The following is a 25,007-nucleotide window of genomic DNA, read 5'->3' on the forward strand; positions in this document are numbered from 1 at the left end:
TTTTTGGACATTGAGAAAAATATATTGTATAAAGATGTTAATATTGAGCTTATCTATTTAATTTTCACTATATGGTACGTGGCATTTACCCCCAGGAAAAATGTTCAAACACAACACAGTATCAGTGAGTAGAAATCACTGCTGTTTACTTCCATAGAGACAATACATGTAAATAACATGTTCAATTTATTTATTTTGGCCTTTTAAAATGTTAAGAATACTTGAATTAATTACAAATTGAGTAACATACTGTAAATTTCTTTCTTTTTTTTTTTTTAGAATTTAGATCTAAGGGCAGATCACTCTAAATGCAGAAAAATACCATAGAATCAGAACTCTTTAGCGGGCAGTGTAGAGAGGGTTCTTAAATGAAATCTCTACCTCAAGAGCAATTTTAAAATTTACTTCAAGCAGAGACGTAACTGATAAAAGATATGGCATGCCAAATTCACAGAAATTAAATATTTATATTTTTTTTCAATTAATGAATTGACTTTTTTCCAGTTTTAATCTTTATCAAAGACGTAGTTGATTTAATTATTGTTAATTTTAATAATGTAAATTAGGGAACACCTCAGTTCTTTTTTATATGTTTTGAAAATAATGAAGGAAATTGAGAATTGAGACGATAATAGGCCGTTTTGGGGATGAGCAGCTATTTATATATGCTTGATTATTAAAAACTGAACCATCTGAAATTAAAAAAATCTATAAAACAGAGGAGGTTCGTAGAAACATGAGAAATGCATTTTAGCCCCCCCCCCCCCTTTCCTCGCCACCACCGTGAAAAGATTTTTTTGAGATTTTTTGATAAATTTCTGGGTTTTTTTAATTTCATTTGGGAAAGAAGGGTGTATTTCAGCTTTGATATTGTATTTGGTCAGTATCTAAAATTATGCAGCAGTAGGCAATATTTCGGAAAATTTTATGTCGTTCAAGTTTTTTTACGATGGGAAGTTTGCTCCATTTCCGTTACAACAAGCGCCATTTTGTGCTTTGGTTGTTCTGAAATTAAACATGTTGAGAAATGTGCAAAGACATTACTTTAGGTTTCATGCAGTATAAATCGAATAAAAGATGTTTCTTTGGAAGTATCTGAAATGATGAAATCAGATTAAACTGAGATCAGTATTGGTAAGCCATGTCTTAAAATTCAGAGGCGTTGAACATTTGAACCAGGCCAGCGCAAGCTGGAATAATAGAGTTCTGTACTTTGGATCCCTTATCACCAGTTACCCATTTCTTAGTACATCAAAGTCTTGTACTTATTTTTTGGGTGTATTTTTTTCAATAATATAGGCGTTCAGATGTTTTGAATGGGAATGCTAGGAACATGGTTAAAGGGAGATAATCCCACTACTCCAACGTTTTGAAACCTTTGTAGAGTCTCCCACAAAGAATTCTTGGTGTTTTAAGCAATTAAAAACACAGAGTATAACTTGAAGAGGCTAAAACCATAATCATTCTCAAGCCTTGGTAAATGTTATACTAGTTTTAGTCTATTTTACCCCCAAATGCTGAGGGTATGAGTTGCCCTGAACTTTGGTATTTATATAATAAGGCCTTTTTAACTAAGTTCAAAATTTCAGAGTACATTTTTTTCTAGAGATGGCACTTTGAAGCATTTGTTTAAATTTTTTTTCTGTGGATTATAAAGCAAAATATGTTCCATAGCCTGATGGTATCAGACTGTCTGCATAAAGAATTTTGCCTAGCTGAAGCTCTTTTTTTTAAACACTTATTCATGGTGAAGTCTTTTAACTTCCTACATGGAAATCAGGCTAATATGTTTAAGTTAATTCCATCGGAATGATTGCCCTTGACATTTAGTCTGACAGTAGTATAAAATGAAAGAAAAGCTCTACAAATATGATTTGTTCATTATAGCCATCAGCATCACTCCTAGGTAAAATGAAGAATTTTAATACACCCATCAGTGCCAGTCATGTTGTTTACATATGAACTTGAAGTTGGTAAATGAAATTTTTCTGATCTTTATTTTCTAAGTACATTTTCAAGCCAAAATTCACTATTAGATTTGACCTTGACTTTTGACCTTGTAATTATATGAAACATTTTCTCCATTGAACAATATACATATATATTTTTCTCAGTTGAATACAGCTTGTTTATAACATCATCTACCTTCATTCACAGGGAAATCATGAGGTTACAATACTGCAATCAGAATTGACCTTGATAATTATAATTTTGAAAAAAAAAGTTTTATCTTTTTGGAATGATGAAACATAAAAAAAAAAAATAACCCAACTTCACTCATATGTAAAGCTGAATGAGATGATTTGTGGGCATAATTTATGTTGACCTTGACATTTGATATCATGATAGGATAAATCAGTCACATTTATCTTGGCTGTGGATGAGTTTTTCTGATTTTCTGAATTTCATCATTTAATAATGTATGCTTGAGTTAGCAAAAATGAGATTGGAGTGGATTTGACTTGGAAATTTAAATGTTCATTTGTAACTTTGTTGGGGACATTTTTCATTTGATCTTTTCTTAACTTCATGGAAAGACAAATTTATTTGAAATTTAAGGGAAACCAAATTGTGTAATGATCAACTGACAATTACCCATAAATGTCTGGGACATGCTTTTGTTGAATTCTTTGTTGATAAGAATGATATAAAAATCTAGAATTCATTGTGGAAAAAGTTGAAAATAATTTGACTTAAAAAGAAACCTCAAATTATATATAGGTTACACAAATTGCATCACTGAAATAACTACTAATTGAAATATATATGCAAATATTAAGTATAAGTGGGGAATAATTCCAAGTGTCTCACGGTTTGTAGATTAATAAAAATTTTGAATAAAATGCTGAGTCTAAGGTTAATTGAAACATTGTAAAAACTGTCGGTAAAATAAATGAAATCTTATCATAAATTTTTTTGTAGTAAAATACAAATGATGAAATGCCTTTGTCATTTCTTCATTTCTGTGTAAGACAAAAATTACTTATCTGACCTTGCTCAGCATAACATGCTTAAATTCCGGTATTTTTAAAAACTGGATCTTTCTCTTATCTGATGGGAGTTTGAGAGCAGTTTTGTGGAACAATAATTAGTCTTTTTCTAAAAATATAGGACCCTTGGTAAAACTCAGAGTTATGAAAAAAAATTATTTTGATATGTTCATGTTCTTTTATTATTAATATAACAGAGAGAAAAACACTAATGCATATCACAGACATATTTACTGATTACTTTGCTGATGTATTTATGGATGTGCCTTTTAAAGGAGAGTTGGATTTTGCAGGAGAGAAAACAAAATGGGTGACTCGGGAGGTGTGGTCACTATTCCCATGCAGCCAATGCCAACACCTGGATTCCAGGCTTTCCAGAGGCCCAATGCCCGCACATTTCAGAGAAGAGGTCCACAACTGGACCCAAAGGGAGGAGCCCAAGATGGGGATAATTCAGCGGGCCCTGTCATGTTTGACGGAAAACGTATGCGGAAAGCAGTACATCGAAAAACAGTGGACTACAATTCGGCTGTTGTTCAGTATCTAGAGGTCTGTATTTAATAGTAATCTGAGTCATCATTCCCCCCAAAATTAAGTATATCTGACTCAAATGTTCAAAAAGAAATATAGTATGGCAAAGAACTATATTTGTATAACTGAACATTGTCAAGTACTTGGTGAATTTAGGTAGTAAACTTCATCATAAAATTTACCAAGGAAAAAATTTGTTTTAATCAGTTAATATTTAGAATATTAATTGTTTCAATTTAAACATGCATTAATTCTTTGAGTGAAAGTTGAAATGTGATTAATTTTTTTGTTTGCTTAAGCGAGTTCAAATTGTTCTTTTATATCATCTTTTCAATGTTACATGACTTTGTTTTACAGAACCGAGTTTGGCAGAGAGATTACAGAGACATGAGGGCCATCCAGGCAGATTCTTTATATCAGATTGATGTAAGTCACATGAATGAAAATTCTACACTGTCAGTTATATTGTTTCCATCATAATTATGTCAGGGTTGGCCAGGAAATACCAGTGGTAAATACCGGTATTTCCCATCCTGGGAAATACTACAAATTTTCTCTAAACTGGGAAATACTGGGAAATACAAAGTTAAAGATTTTTATTTCTTTAATTCATTCAATCTTATACAAAATTCAAAAATAAAATTAACATAAAAACAGAATATGAATAATATTGAATATGTCTCAATTTGCAATTTAACATATTCAGAATGTATCATTACTCCAGGTCCCCTACCCATAAGTATTCTGAAACATTTCCCTGCCTGTATGAAACTGAAGTTTTCCAATTCAAGTCTCTTTTCGGTTTTGAAAAATTATTAAGTTTAATATTAATTATAAATCCAAAAACAAAACAAACTCATTATAATCCTTCTATAAACACTGGAGTTATTACAATCAATCATGTTGTTTTAACAAATTGCTCTGGACAGTTTTGTACTCCTGTTTTGAGAGATGATTACCTTGAGTAGAACTGAAAGGCTTCTTCTTAGGTTTAATATTATTATCAATTTCTGTACTGTATCTGTTTGTATCATATTGTATATGTTACAGTAAATATGTGTAATCAGGAATTTCATGTATTTCCTAAACCATTCAGTAAATACATGTATTTAATGGCTGTTTTAGGAAATACATGTAATTACTGCATACACTAGGAAATTCATGTATTAACTGAAATTTTTAGCCAATTTTACACGTTTTTACTGAACTAAGCTGTATGACTATACATACAATGTATGTTTTAAAATATTCAATGAGTGTTCAAATACTAGTATGCATGTTTTTAAATTAGCACTATATAATATTTTTTATAAAGCTGAAAGGGGGAGTTTCGATAAGGCCGTTTTTCGGCCCCTCAAGAAATTTCATGAAATTTTGATATTTTGTAGAAAAACTTCTTATCTTCCTAAAAGTATGAAAATAATTTATGTTGCACATTTTCCGGTCACGTGATAATTGAGAATTTAAGTATACCCCCTTTCGTATATTTTTGGAGTAGACATTTTTATAGGGGGAAAGTGGATTTTTTTAACCGTCAAAATCGTAAATGAAATAGAATAAATATGAATAAAGACATAAATTAACCAATTTCAAAAATTTTTTTAACGGAAAATGGTATTGATTTTATGCGAATGTTTTTTTAAGGTGCGATATTTTTCTGGTGTGTTAAATGTTACTTTTCTTTAAAAGAGAATGAATTTAACTTATAAAACGTAAACATATACAGAAAGTTTTAACATCATAATTAATCTACAGTTCATACATAAACTTTATAATCAATATTTAACATTTTCACATACGAAAAATGCAAATGAAAAAGATATGTAGACATGAGATAGGTAAACGTAAAAACGTCATATACAGATATATGCAATACATTTTCATCAGTGAGGTTATACAACTACATATGTACATGTTTTATAAAAATATACCTTAATATCATCAAATTGAAATAAAAAAAATGTTTTGAAATAAAAAGAAAAAATCGGCACGATTAAAAAATAAATGCAACTTTACATATATACATAAATAAAAGGTTTATTTAAAACCATCATATTGCTACGTAAGCTGGCACATGTACATTGTAGGTGCAAGGAAAGAAAAACAAAAAATATTTTATCTGCATGGCGGCCGCCACATAATTATTCGGCTAGAAAAATATATCTGGCGGCTGCAAAATAGTTTTCCTGCGGCCACCACATAATAACTGGCGGCGGCCAGAAACTTATCTGGCGGCCGCCACATAAATAACTAGAAGCCGCCAAATAATTCTTGCGGTGTAGACATGTAATTTAATAAAGCATAAATTTTAAGTTATGAAGTGAAGACTTTATGAATTGAATTTTTGTATAAAGTGTAGATTTGATCTTTGCTAATAAGGCATGAATCTCCCAGATTTGACTACAAACAGAAGTTGTAGATGTCGTTAAAGCAAAAACACCACAGTTTTATCTGGCGGTCGCCAGATATTTCAATGGCAGGCGCTAGAAACTTGACTTTTCTTTTACCTAGCACCTAACGGCTTCAGTAAATTGCAATGTATTTGATAATATGGATAATATTAATTACAGTTAAAAATATTTTATCATTATAAGTAATTATGTGAATAGCCAAATGATGGAAAAATCTATAATACATTGAGTGTTTCCTTTTCATTATGAAACTTAGAAGTATTTGTTCACATAGATCTGCATTATTTTTTCAGCATAACTGAGAGAATCCCAGCCAGGACTTATATCCTTTCACTTCCCAACTCTCCATAGATATTTAAGTTGCTTCACCAACTCTAGTCATTTCTCATTTAGAGAGTTTTAGAATTCATTATGTATGATTTGCTAGACCAGAGCGCAGTTCGAAATACATGTGTAAACGCCAAAGATATGTGTTTAATCCTTAATCATATGCAGACACATACACCTAGACATCCAGACTTAATTAAAACAATCCATGTTCTCTATATCAACCACACGGAAATATAAGGGCGCTTCTCTAGCATGTTGGAGCGTGGATTTCTATTTACAAGAAAGTCAAAAATATAACTATGCATGATAAATAACGTTAAGGAATGGACTTGCTCTAAACCTTATTTTTTGTACAGTCAGTCGGAAAATGTAAGAAAGATCCAGCATCTGAACGATGATCCTAGATGCATCATCAGTGCAAGTTTGTTCACGATAGGGCTTATAGTTACATAAGAATGAGACCTGCTTCAAAATTTTTAACCTGCTCACTCATTAAGGAAATGTAGGTCAGATCCAGCATCTGAAGCAAGTCTGGTAGTGTGCATCCGTAGATGCATCATGAAGCAAATCTGGTCAACAAGTGCTTACAGCTGCTCTTCTCTAAAAACTTAAATCTGCTTTTAAAACATTTACCTGGACATTCTTTGGCTAAAAATGCAGCATCTGAAACCTGACTGGTGACAAGGAAACATGCTAGATCATGTGACTCTGATTAATGAAGGGCATATATATACTTGAAAAAAAAATCTGCTTCAAAAACTTTTACCGGGAACACCGATCCCGACGGTATTACAAAAGCTCCCCAAACCTTCGTGGAGGTGAGCTAAAAATGTGACGTTAACGTTATACGTTGGCGACATAAAAATATCGAAAGGAAGATAGGATATGATAATATTTTCTACTGTTAATATAATCGAGAATCTTCTTTGATTAAAAAAAAAAGAAGAAGCTACTTTTGGCTTAGTATTTTAACACAGAGTCAGATGAAGAAACCAGGGTTTCTAATTTTAGATATGCAAATTTTATGCTATTTTCAATTTTTGGATATGAAGTGCACATGCGACACTCATCATATTTCAAGAAATTAGTGTGCAGAGTATATCTAATTACTGAACAAATTTAGGTGAGTGTCCCTCATGCACTTCATATTCTAAACATCGATTTATAAATGCCACCCTCTTATATTTTCCCATAAGCCTAATGTTAACGGATCTGAGGGTACATCTTAGTATGTATCAGCTACGGCGTGATTTCATCTCATATTAACTTTTGAAATATAAATAACAAAAGTTAACATATTTATCTTGAATTCTAAACTAGTTTTGAAAAAATAAAATGAAATTTATTTTTATGAAAAAAAGTGGGCCGCTGAGCGGCCTTATCGAAACTCCCCCTTTGTCATAGATTAATTTCTGGTTCTGGGATCTTTGGGTTCATTTCATCATTACATCTGACTCAAGCATGAAACAAATGACACTCATGACTGGTATATGAATATACTGTTTTATAATTTTATAAGTGAATTACTTGGAAACCAGAATTTTTTAAATCAAGGACAGTGATACCAGTTAGATATCTAGCCAATAAAAGGGTACTACATGTCAATGAAATGTTTAGCTATTTCTTATTTCCCAGTATTTCCCGGGAAATACCAGTAATTCCCGGTAATTACCAGTATTTCCCACCGTCCTGGGAAATATGAGTATTTCCCAGTTTTTTGGCAACCCTGAATTATGTAATACTTTGCCTACCTACCCAAAGAAATACATAATTTTTGAATTATACATTGTTGCCTAAGATAGGTTAAAGACTCATTTTTAGCCAAAATTTTCCAAAAATCTTGAGATAGGGCAATTCAGAAGAGAGGACAATGCATTTTTTACTGATCTCTTCAAGTTCATCCTCAGTGTATAACCCTCTATTGGACAGACAAATAAAATTCTCATTGCAGCCATTGTTGTATGTTTCAATTTACTTCAAGGGCACAAGGAATACTTCAAAAAGTTGTGAAAATGCAGAATTCTGTGTAATTTTTATCATTTTGGGGGCTTTTTTTCATAATTTCAAGCCTTAGAAAGGTTGATTCATTAAATTGGGTTACTCCAAAGGTTCTGTGAAAAAAAAGTATCTTCCTTGCCTCTCTTCCTTAAATTACAGTACCTTTCCTAACTTATTTAATGATTTTATGTTTGAATTTCTTCTTCAGATATTGGTTAAAAATGAGGGGCTTTAATGAAATAATAAACATTTATTGATAGATTTGAATTGGTTTACCCCAGTTTGTAGCCTTGTTAAGTATGTGTTTAAATCTCTTGCAGATCCCACCACCAATAGCCATGATAAATAACTCTATGAATTGTGTGACAACAAAATTCATCAGAGCATCTACCAATAAATTTAGATGTCCAATATTTTGTCTTGCTGTAAGTAATAAAAACTCAATTATTATCAGTTTGAGTGAAATAGTAAATAAGTTATAAGTATGCACATGTATTGTTGAATAAATGCAAAAAAGAGATATGCATCTGAATGTTGTATTGCTGATGTACAGGTTTAGTAGAGAGATGTAATGAAGCTTTATTTTGAAGTATATGACTATTTTAATAGCTGTTTTTCTTATTTTACAGTGGACACCAGAGGGGAGGCGATTAGTCACTGGCGCTTCTAGTGGAGAGTTCACGCTCTGGAATGGCCTCACTTTCAATTTTGAAACAATTTTACAGGTATTTTATCAATCTTGAACATAGGTGAACACATTGATATAGACTGTCATATATGATATTTAGTATATGTGAAGATATTTAAGGAATGAATTTAATAGCTATCCAATTTATACGGTATAAAATGGGTTGGGGTAGATTACGCTTTTATAAACTGTGAAGCGTAAACTGTTCCAACCCACTTTATACCATATAAATTGGGTAGCTATTAATTTCATTACTTATAATTTAATTTTCATTCATTTAGTGTAAGAAAAAAGATGATTGCTCTTAAAAAATGACTTCAAATTGTACAAAATTTAAATGTAACGTCAGGCGGATCGATACATTTTTGACGAAGTCATTGTGGCATAGGCAACCCAATTTATATGATTTTAAGTATTTTTTTTATCCAGTCAAATGGTGTGTTACAATCAGAATTAAATTATTAGAAAATAAAGATATTGACGTTGAACGGTTGTTACATTAAGGGTGAATGATGTCGTTTTAGGCTCATGATACATCCTGCCGAGCCATGCAGTGGAGCCACAATGATAACTGGATGGTGACCGCTGACCATTTTGGATACATCAAGTACTGGCAGTCCAACATGAACAATGTGAAAATGTACCAGGGTCACAAGGAGCCGATTCGAGGGTTAAGGTATCACCATGTTCCCATGGATACAAGGATCCATGACCAATCAGATCACTTGTTTGTATGGGGGTTTGTCTCAGTTTGTGCTGCAGCTTTAAGCAGTAGCAATGAACTTCACCAGCCTGGATGTAGCCCATGTGAAGTGATTAGGACTCGACAACTGTGGATTTTTCCTGTTACTTGGAACCTTTATGTTCAAGTTTCTCTTCTAAGATATAGTCTGAAATGCATTGTTTCAGTTTTGTTGAGTATTTTACTTGTTCTCTATTTGATGAATCAGACAGGCCCTCCAGAAAGTGCAGGAAAAGTCCACATGTTTGGTGATAAGATATTTGATATCAGTGTGTTAGATGTGATCAGTGCAGGAAAAGTCCACATGTTTGGTGATAAGATATTTGATATCAGTGTATTAGATGTGATCAGTACAGGTTGTGTCTCTAGGGTTTTAATAAAGGCTATTGCCCATTTGATATGGCATGATATACATAAGGATTTGTGCAATAAATTTTACATTTATTAATTTAAAATCTAATAAAGGCTTTTATGCCCAGATTTGTTTTATTTGAAATAAAGGCTTTGTGCCCAGCTTTGATGCAAATTCAATAAAGGCTTTAGCCCTCTACACAATTAAAATAAAGGCCAATGTGCCCCATTAGAATGAATGAATTAAGTTTGCAAGGAAGATTAGTCATTGTCACCATTATGTGAAATGGACTGTTGAATCAAGTCCTCCTGAAAAGGAGGTGTTTCAAGAAAATGTACATGTATTTCATCTATCATACTCCTCATTTACAGTAAAAGTCCTCATTTAAGCTCTCATTATATCATTATATATTCCATTGCTCACTGCTACATAGGTATCTGATAATACATATGTTGAGTATAGGATATAAAAATATTAAGGAATAATTTCCAAAGCATCCTGGTAATTTGAATTTTCTTTATGAAAAAGCATCAATATAAAGTAGAAACCATCTTTTACAGAATTGCTTCAAAATTACTAAACTTCAACATCCCTTAATTTATCTTTTTTTTTTAAGATATGTGATTTTCTCCAGTATTAATTCATACCAAATTTAACTGTTTTCAAATTTTTTTTTTAATAAGTAGCATGGTTAAAAGCATTTTCTTCTAAGAGATCATATTATACAACCCCCCAAATTACCGCATCTTCTAGGAAAGGACAGTCTTAGAAAATGGTGACAAAGACAAAATTCTAAATATTGAGCTGAAATATTTATACATTCATCTGTCTCATTTAATTTACTTAATAAATTTGTATGGAGATATTTTGTTTCCTTTGTTTTTCTGATATAGTTTTTGCCCATCGGATAGTAAATTTGCCACATGTTCTGATGATGGAACAGTTCGAATCTGGGACTTCATGAAATGTCACGAAGAAAAAATTCTCAGAGGTATGTTGGGATTTTAAAGGACAATCGTGGATATTGCTGTAAAATTGACAAACCTGTGTGTGACCATGTGACACACTTATGAATTCATGTAAAACATTCCACATCTGAGCTATTTGGCCAGCATTTATCGCTGACTTTTAAGAGTCAGGGAAACTCATGCTTTTGGAGTAATCTTTTTTAACAATGAAAAGTGAAATGGTCCATAGACATACAAGTAATTAAACCAGCCACAAACTTGAATATTGTAATGGAATTTGGTGTGAAAGAATGAAATAAGCTTGCAGGTCATGCATTACCATTTGATTGAAGATGCAAATATTATTATAATTTAAAAAAAAAAGTGATTTACTCCCATTAAAGAATTTAGGGTGGAATGAAAAAAAAAATGACCGAGAGCAGTTTTAAAACTCAGGTTTTCATCCTAATCATTTTGATGGTACTGCATGTTTCCAGTAAACAAGCCTTTGGATTACAATTCTTGTGGATTAAACATAAAATAGTGCTATGTGTTTCTTTCCTCGTTTCTAACTATAGGTCATGGATCTGATGTTAAATGTGTAGACTGGCACCCACAAAAAGCTCTTTTAGCGTCGGGAAGCAAAGACAACCAACAGCCAATTAAATTATGGGACCCGCGAGCTGGAACAAGTCTGGCCACCATGTAATCATTTACTGTTGTTTTATTTCTGAAATCTCTGGTCAGTCAGTGTCCCCCCAGAAGCTAGGTGTACTTACACGTATACAAGATACACATGTACATATGCCTTTTAGCACGTTTTGATATATTGACACAAAACCACTCTAGTTTTATATACATGTACATGTATCGCCCTGTATGACATACAATTTCGGCATTTTCATCGCCGTCTGGCAATTTCCAAACATTGATGTTTTCATGTAATTTAAAGTAAAACCAAATAAAAACTTAATCAACAACTGTTAAATTAAAAACAGTAGTATTAAATACTTTTAACAAAACGTTTATTTCTTGCAACATTGTAAGTATATAGATTTGAAAAAATATTAGATGAACGCATGCTTTTTTGATTTCATCTAATCACCAGCCCTTGGACACTTTATAATAGTGCTCATGTCTGATGGCTTTCAGGCTGATATAAAGTGGCCTTACACTAATATAAGATGTGATATAAACTTTTGTATGTGTCAGTCTGTATATCATTAAGTAGATATAATAGGTTGACACACCAGCCATTGTAAGGGATGTAATGTACTGTTGGAGTCACAAGCTCCCTTACTGTATATGATGATGTCTCCAGAGGCAAATGCATAATGATTTTGTTGCATAAATTTGTAAAGATGATCAGTATCAAAGTCAGATCTTGTATTTCTTATGTTCTAATTTGGTTTTAAACCAAAATATTGAAATTTCATAGTTCAACTAGATTTAAAAAAAAAACATATGAAAATAGTTATGATATTTGGTCAGAATTATAACTTTAGTTAAATATGCAACCCTTCATATTTCAAACATGCCAGTTGGAAAATTTAAAAACTATTATTAAATGCATGTTAGCTTAAGAATAGTCAAACATTAAAAGTGAAATTACCTGGAGTCTTAGATGGTGGAAAATCTTAACAAGATCCCAATAATTTTGCTGCCATTCTTAAACACATTTTTTTGCCCTCGAAGACATGCACACAAAGCAACGGTTATGGAGCTTAAGTGGAATAAGAATGGGAACTGGTTGCTGACAGCTTCAAGAGACCATCTGCTGAAAGTCTTCGACATCCGTAACATGAAGGAGGAAATTCAGACATTTAAAGGTCACAAGAAAGAAGCCACAGGTAAGGCAGTTCATCACCTGTACACAGGGTCAAGGTCGTATTGAAGGTTTTTTTTATGTTAAATGACCCTGACCAGTGTACACTGAATATTTGTTTATAGCAACACAAGCACAGTTAGTTATTATTATAGTATGGGGATATTTTTATCAATAAAGAGAAAGGTTTAAAACGTCAAATGCCTGTGAACACAAGCTAATAACAAAGATCGATCATCTCATAGTGGTGCAAATTATTCACAGAAGTGAGATGTTTAATTCATAAACTATCAAACAACTGCTTAAAAGACGGTGGGTTTGAAAAATATCCACTTGAATGGAAAATGTAGGAAGTTTTTGAAAGTACAAGGTATTTCAGGGAATTGTGTTTCCATGCTTTTGGGATCTTACTGGTTGGGGTGCAGTTAACTATGGCATATTGTAGCTGTCTTATCTGAAAAAAAGTTTTATAGTTTTGAAATAAGATGTTTTGGTGCAGATTCTACAAAATTTATAACCAGGTTAAAGTTTTGAAAGTCAAACTTTGAGGTCAAAGTTGTGAGGTCAAGATTCTGAACATTTGGAAAGGTCACATTTCATGCATGTATAAGGATATTAAAGCCCCAACTCTTCTGGTGCAAAAGTAAAAGCAAAGGTTAAAATTTTTTAAAAGTAGTTCAAGGTCATGTGGTCAAAATCAAAGTAAATTCAGAAAGATCTTAGCGCAGATAATGCACATGTAAAATATGAAAGCCCTGTTTTTTCAGGTGCAAGGTTAAATTTTTGAATAGAAAGTCAAACTTCCAGGTCTTTGTCATAAATCATAGTACATCTTGTCACAGTCATGCACATGTGAAATATGAAAACGCCATCTTGTTTCAATCAAAAGTATAACCAAGATTAGTTTTTATGGCAAACGACTGAATGACATTTATTGCCTGTCTTTTTGCAAAAGCTGGGGACAGAAATTCCAAAATGAGGAAATAATGTTAGAAGAGCATATTATTTTTTTTTTAGGTTAATATCCCAGAAAACCAATTATCTGTGCAAAGTAGATTTAATAAAAAATAGAGATACTCAACATTAAAACTAAATTTGGTCAAAAGGAAACTGATGTGTTTCAAGCATACCAAATAATTTTTTTTCTACATGCATACATGTACATGCATACATGTACATGTCAAGAATTGAAAATTGCACTTAAATTGAAAAGCTTAAGGCCTTCAAATAGTTAAGTTCCAAACATTGCTCAAACTTTTCAGTGCAATGATGTTCATACAAATGTAAATTATAAACATCAGAAATATAGGGTAAAGTTCTGCCTCTGTTTACAGCTGTAGCCTGGCACCCGATACATGAAGGCTTATTTGTGAGTGGTGGATCTGATGGAGCGGTTATGTTCTGGAATATGGGGTTGGTGTATTTTTATATATATATATTTTTTTTACACACTGAGTAAACTGCTCTATTTCTGGCAGACTTTAACTTTCCTATATGCTTAAAAATGACAGCTTTTCTGATGTTAGAGTTCTTATTTAGATTAGACAGAGAGGTGGGTTCAATGGAGGAAGCACATGAAGGAATGGTGTGGAGTTTAGCATGGCATCCCATGGGACATATTCTGGCCACTGGTTCAAATGACCATTCAACGTATGTACAGACACCATGTACCATTCAGACTAATAATTTTTTGCAGTTATTAACTATGTCTATTTTAAAGCTAAATCTAGACACATGTTAAACTTTTATTGACAAATCTAATGCAGACCTGTTGTATTGATATCTACATATTTTAAATACAGTAATTCAATTTTTATGCCCCCCTTCGAAGAAGGGAGGGCATATTGCTTTGCTGCTGTCTATCGGTTGGTCAGTCGGTCTGTCTGTCTGTCGATCCACCAACAGTTTCCGTTCATTTTCTTCGCAGCGGTTGCACATACTGAAATGAAATTTGGTATACAGATTTATTGTAAGAATATATAGGTCAAGTTCGGTTTTGGGTACAGTTGAGCAATTTTTGACAGAGTTATGCCCCTTGGACTTAGAAAATTTCCAATTATTGGGGGGGGGGGGGGGGGCATAAGTGTTTCATAAACATCTCTTGTTTTTTTTAAACTTACTTCAAATAAAAGTCTATAGATAATTATAACAATAGTGTGGGCTTTTTTTGTAGGAAATTTTGGACACGAAACAGACCAGGGGATAGAATGAGAGACCGATACAACCTAAACACACTACCTGGAGGCTCTGAGCATGAACTGGCTGAATTTGGTAAGTGAGAGATGGATACAACTTAAATACATTACCTGAGGCTCTGAGCATGAACTTGCAGAGTTTGGTAAGTGAGAGACAGATACAACTGAAACACATTACCTAGAGGCTCCGAGCATGAACTTGCAAAGTTTGGTAAGCAAGAGACAGATACAACTTAAATACATTATCTCACAACAGGCTCTGAGCATGAAGTGGCTGAATTTGGTAAGTGAGAGACAGATACAACTTAAATACATTATCTCACGACAGGTTCTGAGCATGAACTGGCTGAATTTGGTAAGTTAGAGACAGATACAACTTAAATACATTATCTCACGACAGGCTCCAAGCATGAACTGGCAGAATTTGGTAAGTGAGAGACAGATACAACTTAAATACATTATCTCACGACAGGCTCCGAGCATGAACTGGCTGAATTTGGTAAGTGAACACACCATCTGAAGGACTTAAGTAGACTGAATGAGTTCAGTAAGTGAACACTGTATGTTAAATTTCTGTGTACTGACTCTCAGAAGAAAAAAATCGACCCAAGGTTTCAGTGCATAATCTCTGAAAACAGCACGTTCCATATAATCCAAGCAATTAAGTGAACAATCTGTGTAAGGACTCAATGGGCAAATTGGCCAAAATATGCCAGTTTCCCCAAGGTTTCAGAGTGTTAACTTGACTGAGTTAGGTAAGTATCTGAGGGTGAGTTCGTGAACTGAACAGGGTACCTGGAGGCTAGAAGTGTCAACTGCCTGAATTTGCAAAGAATCTTGGTGAAAAAGAGGCTCAAGGTTTCAGTGTCATTGAAAGAATAACTGTTTTAATTCACAGACACTGCACTTGTCAATCTCTGTTGATGTAAACAAAATCATATGATCAGTCTTCAGTCTCTTTGTCACACTTGCTAGAATTTCTTCAGCAGTGATGACAGGTAATACATTGAAACTCGGATATACAGAAACAAGTTTATAACCAATACCTGCTTACAACAGAATTTTATTCTATCATGAGGAGTTCAAAGTAATGACATAACGACTAGATATCAACTACCGATAGATAGAGCAAATCAAGCATATAATAAAGTGGTTATGGCTGTCTGTGGCAGTGTGCTATATTTGTTTTATTTACTGTACAGGTGTAGTTAAATGTGTATGCTCTGTTTTAGATCCTGATGCCACAGCTGGACCTCTGATACCTGGGATGGGACAGATTCCCAGTGGACAAATGTTGGTCAGCAAAGAAGAAGGTGAAAAACTTTTCAAAAGTAAAATGAGTTGAAAACCTACATGTATACTAACATTATATACCTTGGTCAACTTGGGGAAGTCGAGTGGGTTTCTTATTTATGTTCCCAAAATGAAGTTTGGGAACATATTGTTTTTACTTTCTTTTTTCAAAATTTCTTCTCTGGTATTTTTAGCTCACCTGAGCTGAAAGCTCAAGTGAGCTTTTCTGATCACCCGTTGTCCGTCGTCCGTCCTTCTGTCGATCCGTCTGTAAACTTTTCATATTTTCTACTTCTTCTCAAGAACCACTGGGCCAATTTTAACCAAACTTAGTACAAAGCATCCTTGGGTGAAGGGGAGTTAAAATTTTTAAACTGAAGGGCCAAGTCCCCTTCAAAGGGGAGATAATCAAGAAAAGACAAAAATTGGGTGGGGTCATTAAAAAACCTTCTTCTCAAGAACCACTAGGCCAGAAAAGCTGAAACTTATGTGGAAGCATCTTGGGGTAGTGTAGATTTTAAATTATTCAAATCATGATCCCCGGGGGTAGGGTGGGGCCACAATAGGGAATCCAAGTTTTACATTGAAATATGTAGTAAAAATCTTTAAAAATCTTCTTCTCTAGAACCACTGGGCCAGAAAAGCTTAAACTTATGTGGAAGCATCCTGGGGTTGTGTAGATTCTACATTATTCAAATCATGACCCCGGGGGGTAGGGCGGGGCCACAATAGGGAATCCAAGTTTTACATTGAAATATGCAGAAAAAAATCTTTAAAAATCTTCTTCTCAAGAACCACTGGGCCAGAAAAGCTGAAACTTATGTGAAAGCATCCTGGGGTAGTGTAGATTCTAATTTTTTAAATCATAAAGTACTACAAGGGGGATCAGGTGAAAAACAGCAAGGCCAAAGTTTCTCAGGTGAGCGTTGTGGCCCATGGGCCTCTAGTTTTGTCTGCGAGTGTTCTTGGATACTACTCATCCGATTGAAATGAAACCGTTTTTAGGGTTTACAGGCATGTAGTGTACTTGCATGCATGTGTGTTCATGAAGTGAAATTACAGATACAATTGAAACAGCTTTAACCTTCCTATTTTTTATATGATATGTTCAGAGCCTTAATATATAAATATATTTTAGTAGTGTAAACAAGATCACATTTGCTTCGCTCTGATTGGCTGACACAAAAAATCTCAATAACCCTTTTGTTTTTTGACGAAATACTTTGAAATTTAGAACATAGTCATACATAAGGAGGTTCTACATTATAATATATATGAAATATCGTGAAAACGTGGGCATGCGTGTGTGCTGCAATTTGATTGACTTTATTAGTTTTCTACAAAACGGGATGAAATTGAAAACATAGGTTGGTATAACGAGTTCCTACATTGTGCTACTAACAAAATTAAATGCAAGAACATGCATGCACTTTTGCTGGATTCTGATTGGCTTATATGGCTGTATCTCTCATAGTTTTCAATGAAAATGTTTGAGATTTCTAGAATAGGTATTTATCGTGAGTCTCTTTACAAGGAAGACATGTGAAATATCTAGAAAGCATGGGCATGAGGATGCTCTGAAATCTGGTTGGCTAATAATCAAAGGACTATACTGGCATTGTTTTTCAATTAAATACTTCTGAAAATAAAGTGTAGGTTTATTACACAAAAGAATTGCCTAATTTAATGGAGCTCGTAGGAAATAGGCCCATAAGGGAGTAGATGAGTGTTTGGGGAACATCTGTAACGGTTTCTGTTACAATTAGCACTTGTTTATACTATAATAAAAAGAATAATGAGAATTCTTGCCAATGGTTTCAGAGAAAGCAGAAGAAGAAGATCTACCCTCTATACCTGGGCTGGACTGGTCAGCTGATGAAAGCTTCTTCAAACAACAGGAGCAACCCAGAATGCCAATCAAAAAAATCCCCTATGCTAAACCCATTCCGTGGGACTTTGAGAGGGCGTGGATGACTAACAAGTTACCAAACGTAGAAAAAGAAGATCCTAAACGTCGCCGCGACAAAGACTGGGATAAAGATAACAATAACAGGAAAGACAGGCGTAACCGCGGCCGAGACAGGTAAACAATCTCCCTTTATATTAACCGTGGCCGAAACAGGGAAACAATTATACTCTTTATGTATTAACTGTGGCTGAGACAGGTAAACAATTACACTTTCTATGTATTAACCGCGGCCGAGACAGGTAAACAATCTCTCTTTATATTAACCGCGGCCGAGACAGGTAAACAATCTCTCTTTATATTAACCGCGGTCAAGACAGGTAAACAATCTCTCTTTATAATAACAGCGGCCGAGACAGGTAAACAATCTCCCTTTATATTACATGTAACTGTGGCCGAGACTGGTTAAAGATTATACTCTCTGTATATTAACCATGGCCGAGACAGGTAAACAATTACACTCTCTATATGTTATGTTACATTGTTAACCACGGCCGAGACAGGTAATTAATTACACTCTCTATATGTTAGATAACATTGTTAATGCTTTTCACAGATTATGTCTTTAATATTGAGATGTAATTTCATGTAAAAATGTACTCTCCATAGAACATAAAGTTTTAGCATTCTATGAAAATTTGCCCCTTAAAATCAAAATGATTTCAAAGTATTTTAGTTTTCTACCACTGTTTGTAAATTGTCTTTGAAGACCAGGAATATTGAACATAGTATAGGTATTTTACATTTCCTTGGTAAATAATGCTGCACTATTTTCGTTCAGAAGAAATAATGACGAGGACTGGCAGGATGAAGAGTACGATGATGAACAGATGAATCCTGACAGTAACCATGACAACATGTTAAATCCAGGTCAGAGACCCATGGGAGGAATGATGGGAAATATGCCTCCTGGAGATCCAAATCAAGGCAGAGGGCCGTTCAACCAAGGACCTGGAGATATGAATCAAGGCAGAGGGCCATTCAACCAAGGACCTGGAGATCTGAGTCAAGGTAGAGGGCCTTTCAACCAAGGCCCGATGCAGCCAAGAGATGGCATGGGTAATAGTGGTCCTCCAGGGAATATGAACATGCCTCCTGATAACATGGGTCCTGGTGGCATGATGCAAGGAAACATGGGCCCAGGTGTAAGGAACATGAATCCTGGGAATTTTGGCAACAGGAACCCTGGGAACTTTGGTGGGATGAATAACATGCCATTTCAAAATCCAGACCAAAGGAAAATGGGACCCAATCAGGGTCCTGGTCCTATGAACAATCCACCAAGATTTCAAGGGAATCAAGGTATCAGAAAGAATTGTCAAACCATTGAAAAAAATATGATCTTGTAAAGTGAAAGTTTATTGCAAAAGTTGTCTTTTTGATCAACAATTAAGTCATTTTCTAAGGTCAAACCAAATTTCTTTCCACAGGTGGACAGTTTGGCCAAGATTCTTTCCAAGGCATGAATAACATGCAGGGAAATTCATGGCGACAAAACAGAAATCAGTCAGACAACTTTTCTGGTCAGGACAGCTTCCAAGGTGACAATGACTACCGTACTGATGTGGACTTTCGACAGGACAACAAAAATCAGCAAGGTTTCCGAGGTGGAAGAGGTGGGAGATTCCAGAACCGAGGGGATCAGGATGAACGGTGGAACGATGGATCAGGTGGACAGCAGTGGAGAAACGACCTCAACATGCAGGAAAACTGGGGGTCTGATGGTGGAAACTTTAATGATCAGAACTTTGGGGGAAATATGGGGGGTGGAGGTGGCAGGGGTGGGAGAGGGAGAGGAGGTGGGGGAGGATGGAATGAAAGACGAGGTGGTGGATCTAGAGGAAACAGAAATGACGGGAACTTTAATCAGTCAGATCAGTTCAATCGTAAAAGAAATTGGAACCAGGGACCAGGTGATAGTGACTTTAATAGTGGACCTCGTAACAGTGGGTTTAAAGGAGGCAGTGGGCCTCAAGGAGGCTGGTCAGAAGACCACAACTCAGGGGGGCGAGGGAGGGGGAGGGGCAATAGGGGAAATCGGGGGTTCAGAGGAGGAAGAAGAGGAATGTCATAGCATTGTGATCTCAGTATTTTCATTTCATCATTACATCGTTTGAAAGATTTTTAGTTCCTTGCATGTTAAAGACAAGTCAGAATACTTCATTCGATTGGAAATTCATTTTTTGTATGTAAATAAGATACATGTTTCAATGTTTATGGAGCTCTCTTAAACATTTTTCTAAGCATGTTTTGTATGTAATTTGATGCAGACTTAGTACAAACATTCCTTAAGACTTGGGCAAACATAATTTAAGCTGAGTGCCTTGGAATTCAAGTTTTCTTCGAATTAATGTATATACATATACTGTTATTTTACAAGATTTTTTTGCTGCATCAATCAGTTAAACTGAATTCTGTTTTCCTATGTTAGTCATTTTGCAAAGAGTCAAAGCAGTGCTAGAGTGGATGATCTCTCTGTTTTTAATTGTAAAAAATGAAACAAACATTAAGAGACTCAAAAGTTGATTAAAAGAATACAATACAATGTACATGTATTAAGTTATTAATATTGATAAAACATACATGTATATAAATATGGGGGGAGTTTTTAATTGGTTTTGATACAACGGAATCCTGTGGAATCGTCATTGTTAGGGACCAGTATTCATGCATTTTGTGGGTCACCCTTACCCACGCATTTACTCCCCGGGAATAATAATGGTGTCTTCATAGTTCTTTGAATCTCCCTTATACAAAATATATTAGAAATTTTGTTCTGATGAACCAGTAATATTTTGATTGCCCACAAACATTGACCCCCACAAATTAATATGATTCCACAGTATCTTCCATAAGAAAATCCCCGAGTCTAAATGTCAGTTTGAGGTCTATGGGCCACAACACTCACCTAAGTCACTTAAGCTTTCAGACAAATATGCATAGAAATGAAACCCCTAATTGTAGCCATTTCTGTTTAAATTCAATGATTTTAGGATGTTAATAACAGAATATTGAGGCTTGGTCTTAAGCTTAGGAATACAAGTCTTGTTTTTCTTGTAGGAGTTATTTACCGGTAGTCCTGATTAATAGTTTAACTTTATATTGTGGCCATAGGAAGTTTGAACAAATTTGAATCTTGCATAATAATATGTCGAAGTGTGGAGTTGAGGTTCATGAAAGAGAAATGTTTTTCTCTGTGTATTCCTGTGGAAAGTTTCCATTCCCTGCCATGGCCAAAGCCTAGTTCCAAGGGAACAATTGTGAACTTTGGATCTGTGTATCAATATGGCTAACCGAGGACATTCTTTCTTTAGAAACTATTTTAATTAATTTCAGTGGCTTCCTGTACATTAGTGTGGGTTAATTCCTGAACATTTTCATTTTTTCTCTGAAATGGTAGTATAGATGTTAATTGAAGTATTTTTGCCCTGTAGCATTTTTGGATGAATGGAATCAAAAATTGTGAATTACAGTGAAAACTGTCTAATCCCATACCTGTGCAATCCATTTCACTGCCAATTCTGACCCTTATTTAAATTCTCATTTTAAGGTTCTCTATGTTCTTGACACTGTGAAATCTGATACCCCTTATACGCCGAGACAGAATTTGTCTCCCAGTGCAAGTCGAATTCAACAGGTTTCAGTGTACATAATCTCAAGGGGGTGGAGGACTCAGGACCAAAACCATCAAAATTCATAAACATGCTGCTGGCGTGATTAACACTACCAAAACTGTTAAATTCGTAAAAATGCTGCTGGTGCAACAACTCTCTATCAAAACTGTCAAATCCATCAACATGCTTCTGGCATGATTATGACCCTCTACCAAACCTGTCAAATTCAGCAACATACTGCTGGTATGATTAACCCTCTACCAAAACTCTCAAATTCGTGGCCCTGGATGCTCAGTTTAGGCCCAAGGTTGAGAAAAGTTGGTTGTAAATTGAAAATGCATTACATCTTTCAGGGATGGGGTAATCGTAATCGAGTAATCGTAATCGATTGTAATGATTACTGTTTTTCAAGTAATCGACAGTAATCTGTAATCGAAGAGATTTTCGATTACTTGTAATCGTAATTTAATCGATTACAGCTAAAATTTTCAATGTAATTATAATTACTTTTTCGATTACTTTCGATTATTTTATACATAAATGGATGTTATTTTGGAGAATTAATTCCAGTCAATCACACATAAATATCAAATATAAACCACCTAGTGTAATGTTTGGATTTCCTAACTTTTCTTATCATAAGTTTAATAATGTTCTCAATGAAATTTGCATTATAGACCTACTGGTCTAGTTTTAAATAATTCAGAAGTATATTTCAACCAATTATTAATAAAATATACAGATTTTTCGTGTGCATTTTACATTTGACCCACTGTCCTCTTGCTGCATGTCCTTTTTCATATTTCAGAAGTTGAAAAACTTTGTCTTGTAATAGAAAATTATAAATAGCAAAAACAGATTTAAGTGCTGTATTAAATATAAATAATTTGGTAAATAAACTACATAGTACTCAAAAAAAAGATGGAAATACTTATTCATATCTGAAAATGTTTAAACAACTTCAAACCTGTGTTTTAGTAACTTTAAAATTTGCAAAATCATTCTCATGTTTTCATTCAAAATTGTAAGGTTGCTTTTATATCATTTAGGGGTTATAAGTGCCTGTAACCCAAGAGAGGGAGTAAGTGTCACTGTGTTTGCTTATCTTAATTGGCTGATTAATTGACTGAGACATATCCCTGATTGCAGATAATGAGGTGTAAACTGTGAACTACCTTGTGTTTAACTATCATTCCATTGAAGACAAACAATATTATTAAAAGAATTAATACCTCTCGAAACACTTATTTCAATACAGAATGAAACTGTGTTACATGTATTAGTTAAATTACTTAAAGACACATTTAATTTACATGTTAATTACTAAGAGTTCGTTCTAATTTACTTATTTTTTTGAAAAAGACACGTACAGGAATGTTTAATGTGTACTGTCAACATACGGACAGCCCAAATACTTCTAATGAAGTAATTCACAATAAAATATTAAATAATCTTTTCAACAAGTCAATAAATATGGAGGTACAGATCTAAGGTTGAAAGGAATAATTAATTCCTTGGCATATTTTATTGTGGGAATCATGTCTCCACTTTCCATGGTAGAAAATCCCTCATTTGGGCATTTAGTGAGAATGTTAGCCAGAATAAAACCTTAAAAGAATCTGCACTGAAACTGCAGGAACACATTCAAACTTCAGTGGATAACATCAACATTTACCATTTAAATATTGCTTTGATATTTGAAGGGATAAAAACTTGGAAGTAATCGATTATTAATCGATTACATCTTCCAAAGTAATCGATTACAATCGATTACAGGACAAAAATGAGTGTAATCGATTAATAATCGATTACACAAAATTCCTCTAAGTAATCGATTATTAATCGATTACATTTTTCAGTAATCGTGCCCATCCCTGACATCTTTTAAATTCTTTACTCCTGGACACTGGGTTGCAAACTGTTAATTTGCTTTATTATAATGAGTATCTAGCCTCTAACAATTATCTGTCACACTTTGTGGATAAAGATTAAATGGATCAATTTCATACTTGATTAAAAAAAGTAAAAAGGAAGAAACCTAATGAATTACACAAAATTATGGAAGGGGGGGGGGATGTTAGCCTGTAGGTATCCTTCTAAATCATATTTCCTGACAAAATATAAACTTTTTTTTATTCTTTAATATAAAACTTGTGTTACAATTCCAACATATCACAGACAAATACATGCAAGGTGTAAATTGTGTTCAATTTAATAACAGGTCAGAAATATTGTAGATTGAAAAAAAAAATACATACAATTGAAATACAACAGCATAGACTTATTTCAATACTACAAGAGAAACGGTCATACTTGTCCCGAGGTAGTGTAGATGCCCGAGCTCGAAAGCTAAATTACAACACTTTCCCAAGTCTTCTTAAGGATCAACAGTATGGCTGTTCCATGAGTTGTCATAAAATAATTGTTTTATTACTAAACCTTATATATGTTAATATAAGAATGTGAAGCTAATAATTTAACTTTAATTTATCTTCCGTTACAATATAAACAACAATTTGTATTACCCCCCTACTTCAGGTAAACTTCTAAAAAATATAACAAATTAAAATAATTTAATAACAAAACCTTATCTTATGGTGTTATATCTGAAATATTACTGAGGTAATTACAGTGAACTTGTGTAATCCAATGTTGTGTATTCCAAAATCTTGCCCAATAGGATGTAAACTTAAGTCCCTTTCAGACGTACATTCCATTGTATAAAATGTTCTCTGATCTGGAGTGTTGACTGATCTGGCCAATTTCTGTCTGGATTAGACAATATTTTTGTATCACTTATAATGATATATGTAAATTTTTAAGTACTGTCTTAAATTAAGACTCTTAACGACGTCAGACCTAATTCATTTCTGCAATAGATTTTTTATTCAAATTTTAATATGAGGTAAAGTAACTTTTGGTGAGTTAAAATCAATAAAAAAAATAATATGGTCATCGATGTAGATTTTTAATGGGGAGCCTTTCAAAAGTTGACGATGGAAATCGATAATTACTATAGGAAGTAATGGGAAATTGCCAGTGTAGAGTATAAGAGTGATCATTGAAAAAATTCTACAAAAGAGTTTTTATTCATATTAAAGGACAATGTTAACTAGACAATTTAC

General features: G+C 33.8%; 1 protein-coding gene across 3 annotated transcripts; it reads left to right on the top strand.

The window, feature by feature from the left end:
* Positions 1 to 977: 977 nt before the first annotated feature.
* Positions 978 to 20,815, top strand: LOC133172348 (pre-mRNA 3' end processing protein WDR33-like). 3 transcript variants are annotated; one of them, XM_061307215.1, is made up of 16 exons: positions 978 to 1,134; positions 3,284 to 3,539; positions 3,879 to 3,947; positions 8,581 to 8,685; positions 8,890 to 8,985; positions 9,473 to 9,624; positions 10,936 to 11,033; positions 11,568 to 11,694; positions 12,685 to 12,839; positions 14,149 to 14,227; positions 14,354 to 14,464; positions 14,988 to 15,085; positions 16,242 to 16,322; positions 18,124 to 18,385; positions 19,050 to 19,570; positions 19,699 to 20,815. In XM_061307215.1, the coding sequence occupies exons 2-16, from the start codon at positions 3,297 to 3,299 to the stop codon at positions 20,340 to 20,342; spliced, it is 2,841 nt and encodes a 946-aa protein (XP_061163199.1). In that variant the 5' UTR covers positions 978 to 1,134; positions 3,284 to 3,296; the 3' UTR covers positions 20,343 to 20,815. The 3 variants fall into 3 exon arrangements, with proteins under 3 accessions (XP_061163199.1, XP_061163200.1, XP_061163198.1); XM_061307216.1 differs by having other exon boundaries at positions 3,289 to 3,539; positions 19,050 to 19,585; positions 19,717 to 20,815; XM_061307214.1 differs by having other exon boundaries at positions 3,289 to 3,539.
* The last annotated feature ends 4,192 nt before the right edge of the window (positions 20,816 to 25,007 follow it).

This window comes from Saccostrea echinata, unplaced genomic scaffold, assembly GCF_033153115.1.
Source record: "Saccostrea echinata isolate AGI-Se365-2 ecotype Australia unplaced genomic scaffold, CSIRO_AGI_Sech_v1 ptg000054l, whole genome shotgun sequence".
Taxonomy (NCBI): Eukaryota; Metazoa; Mollusca; class Bivalvia; order Ostreida; family Ostreidae; genus Saccostrea; species Saccostrea echinata.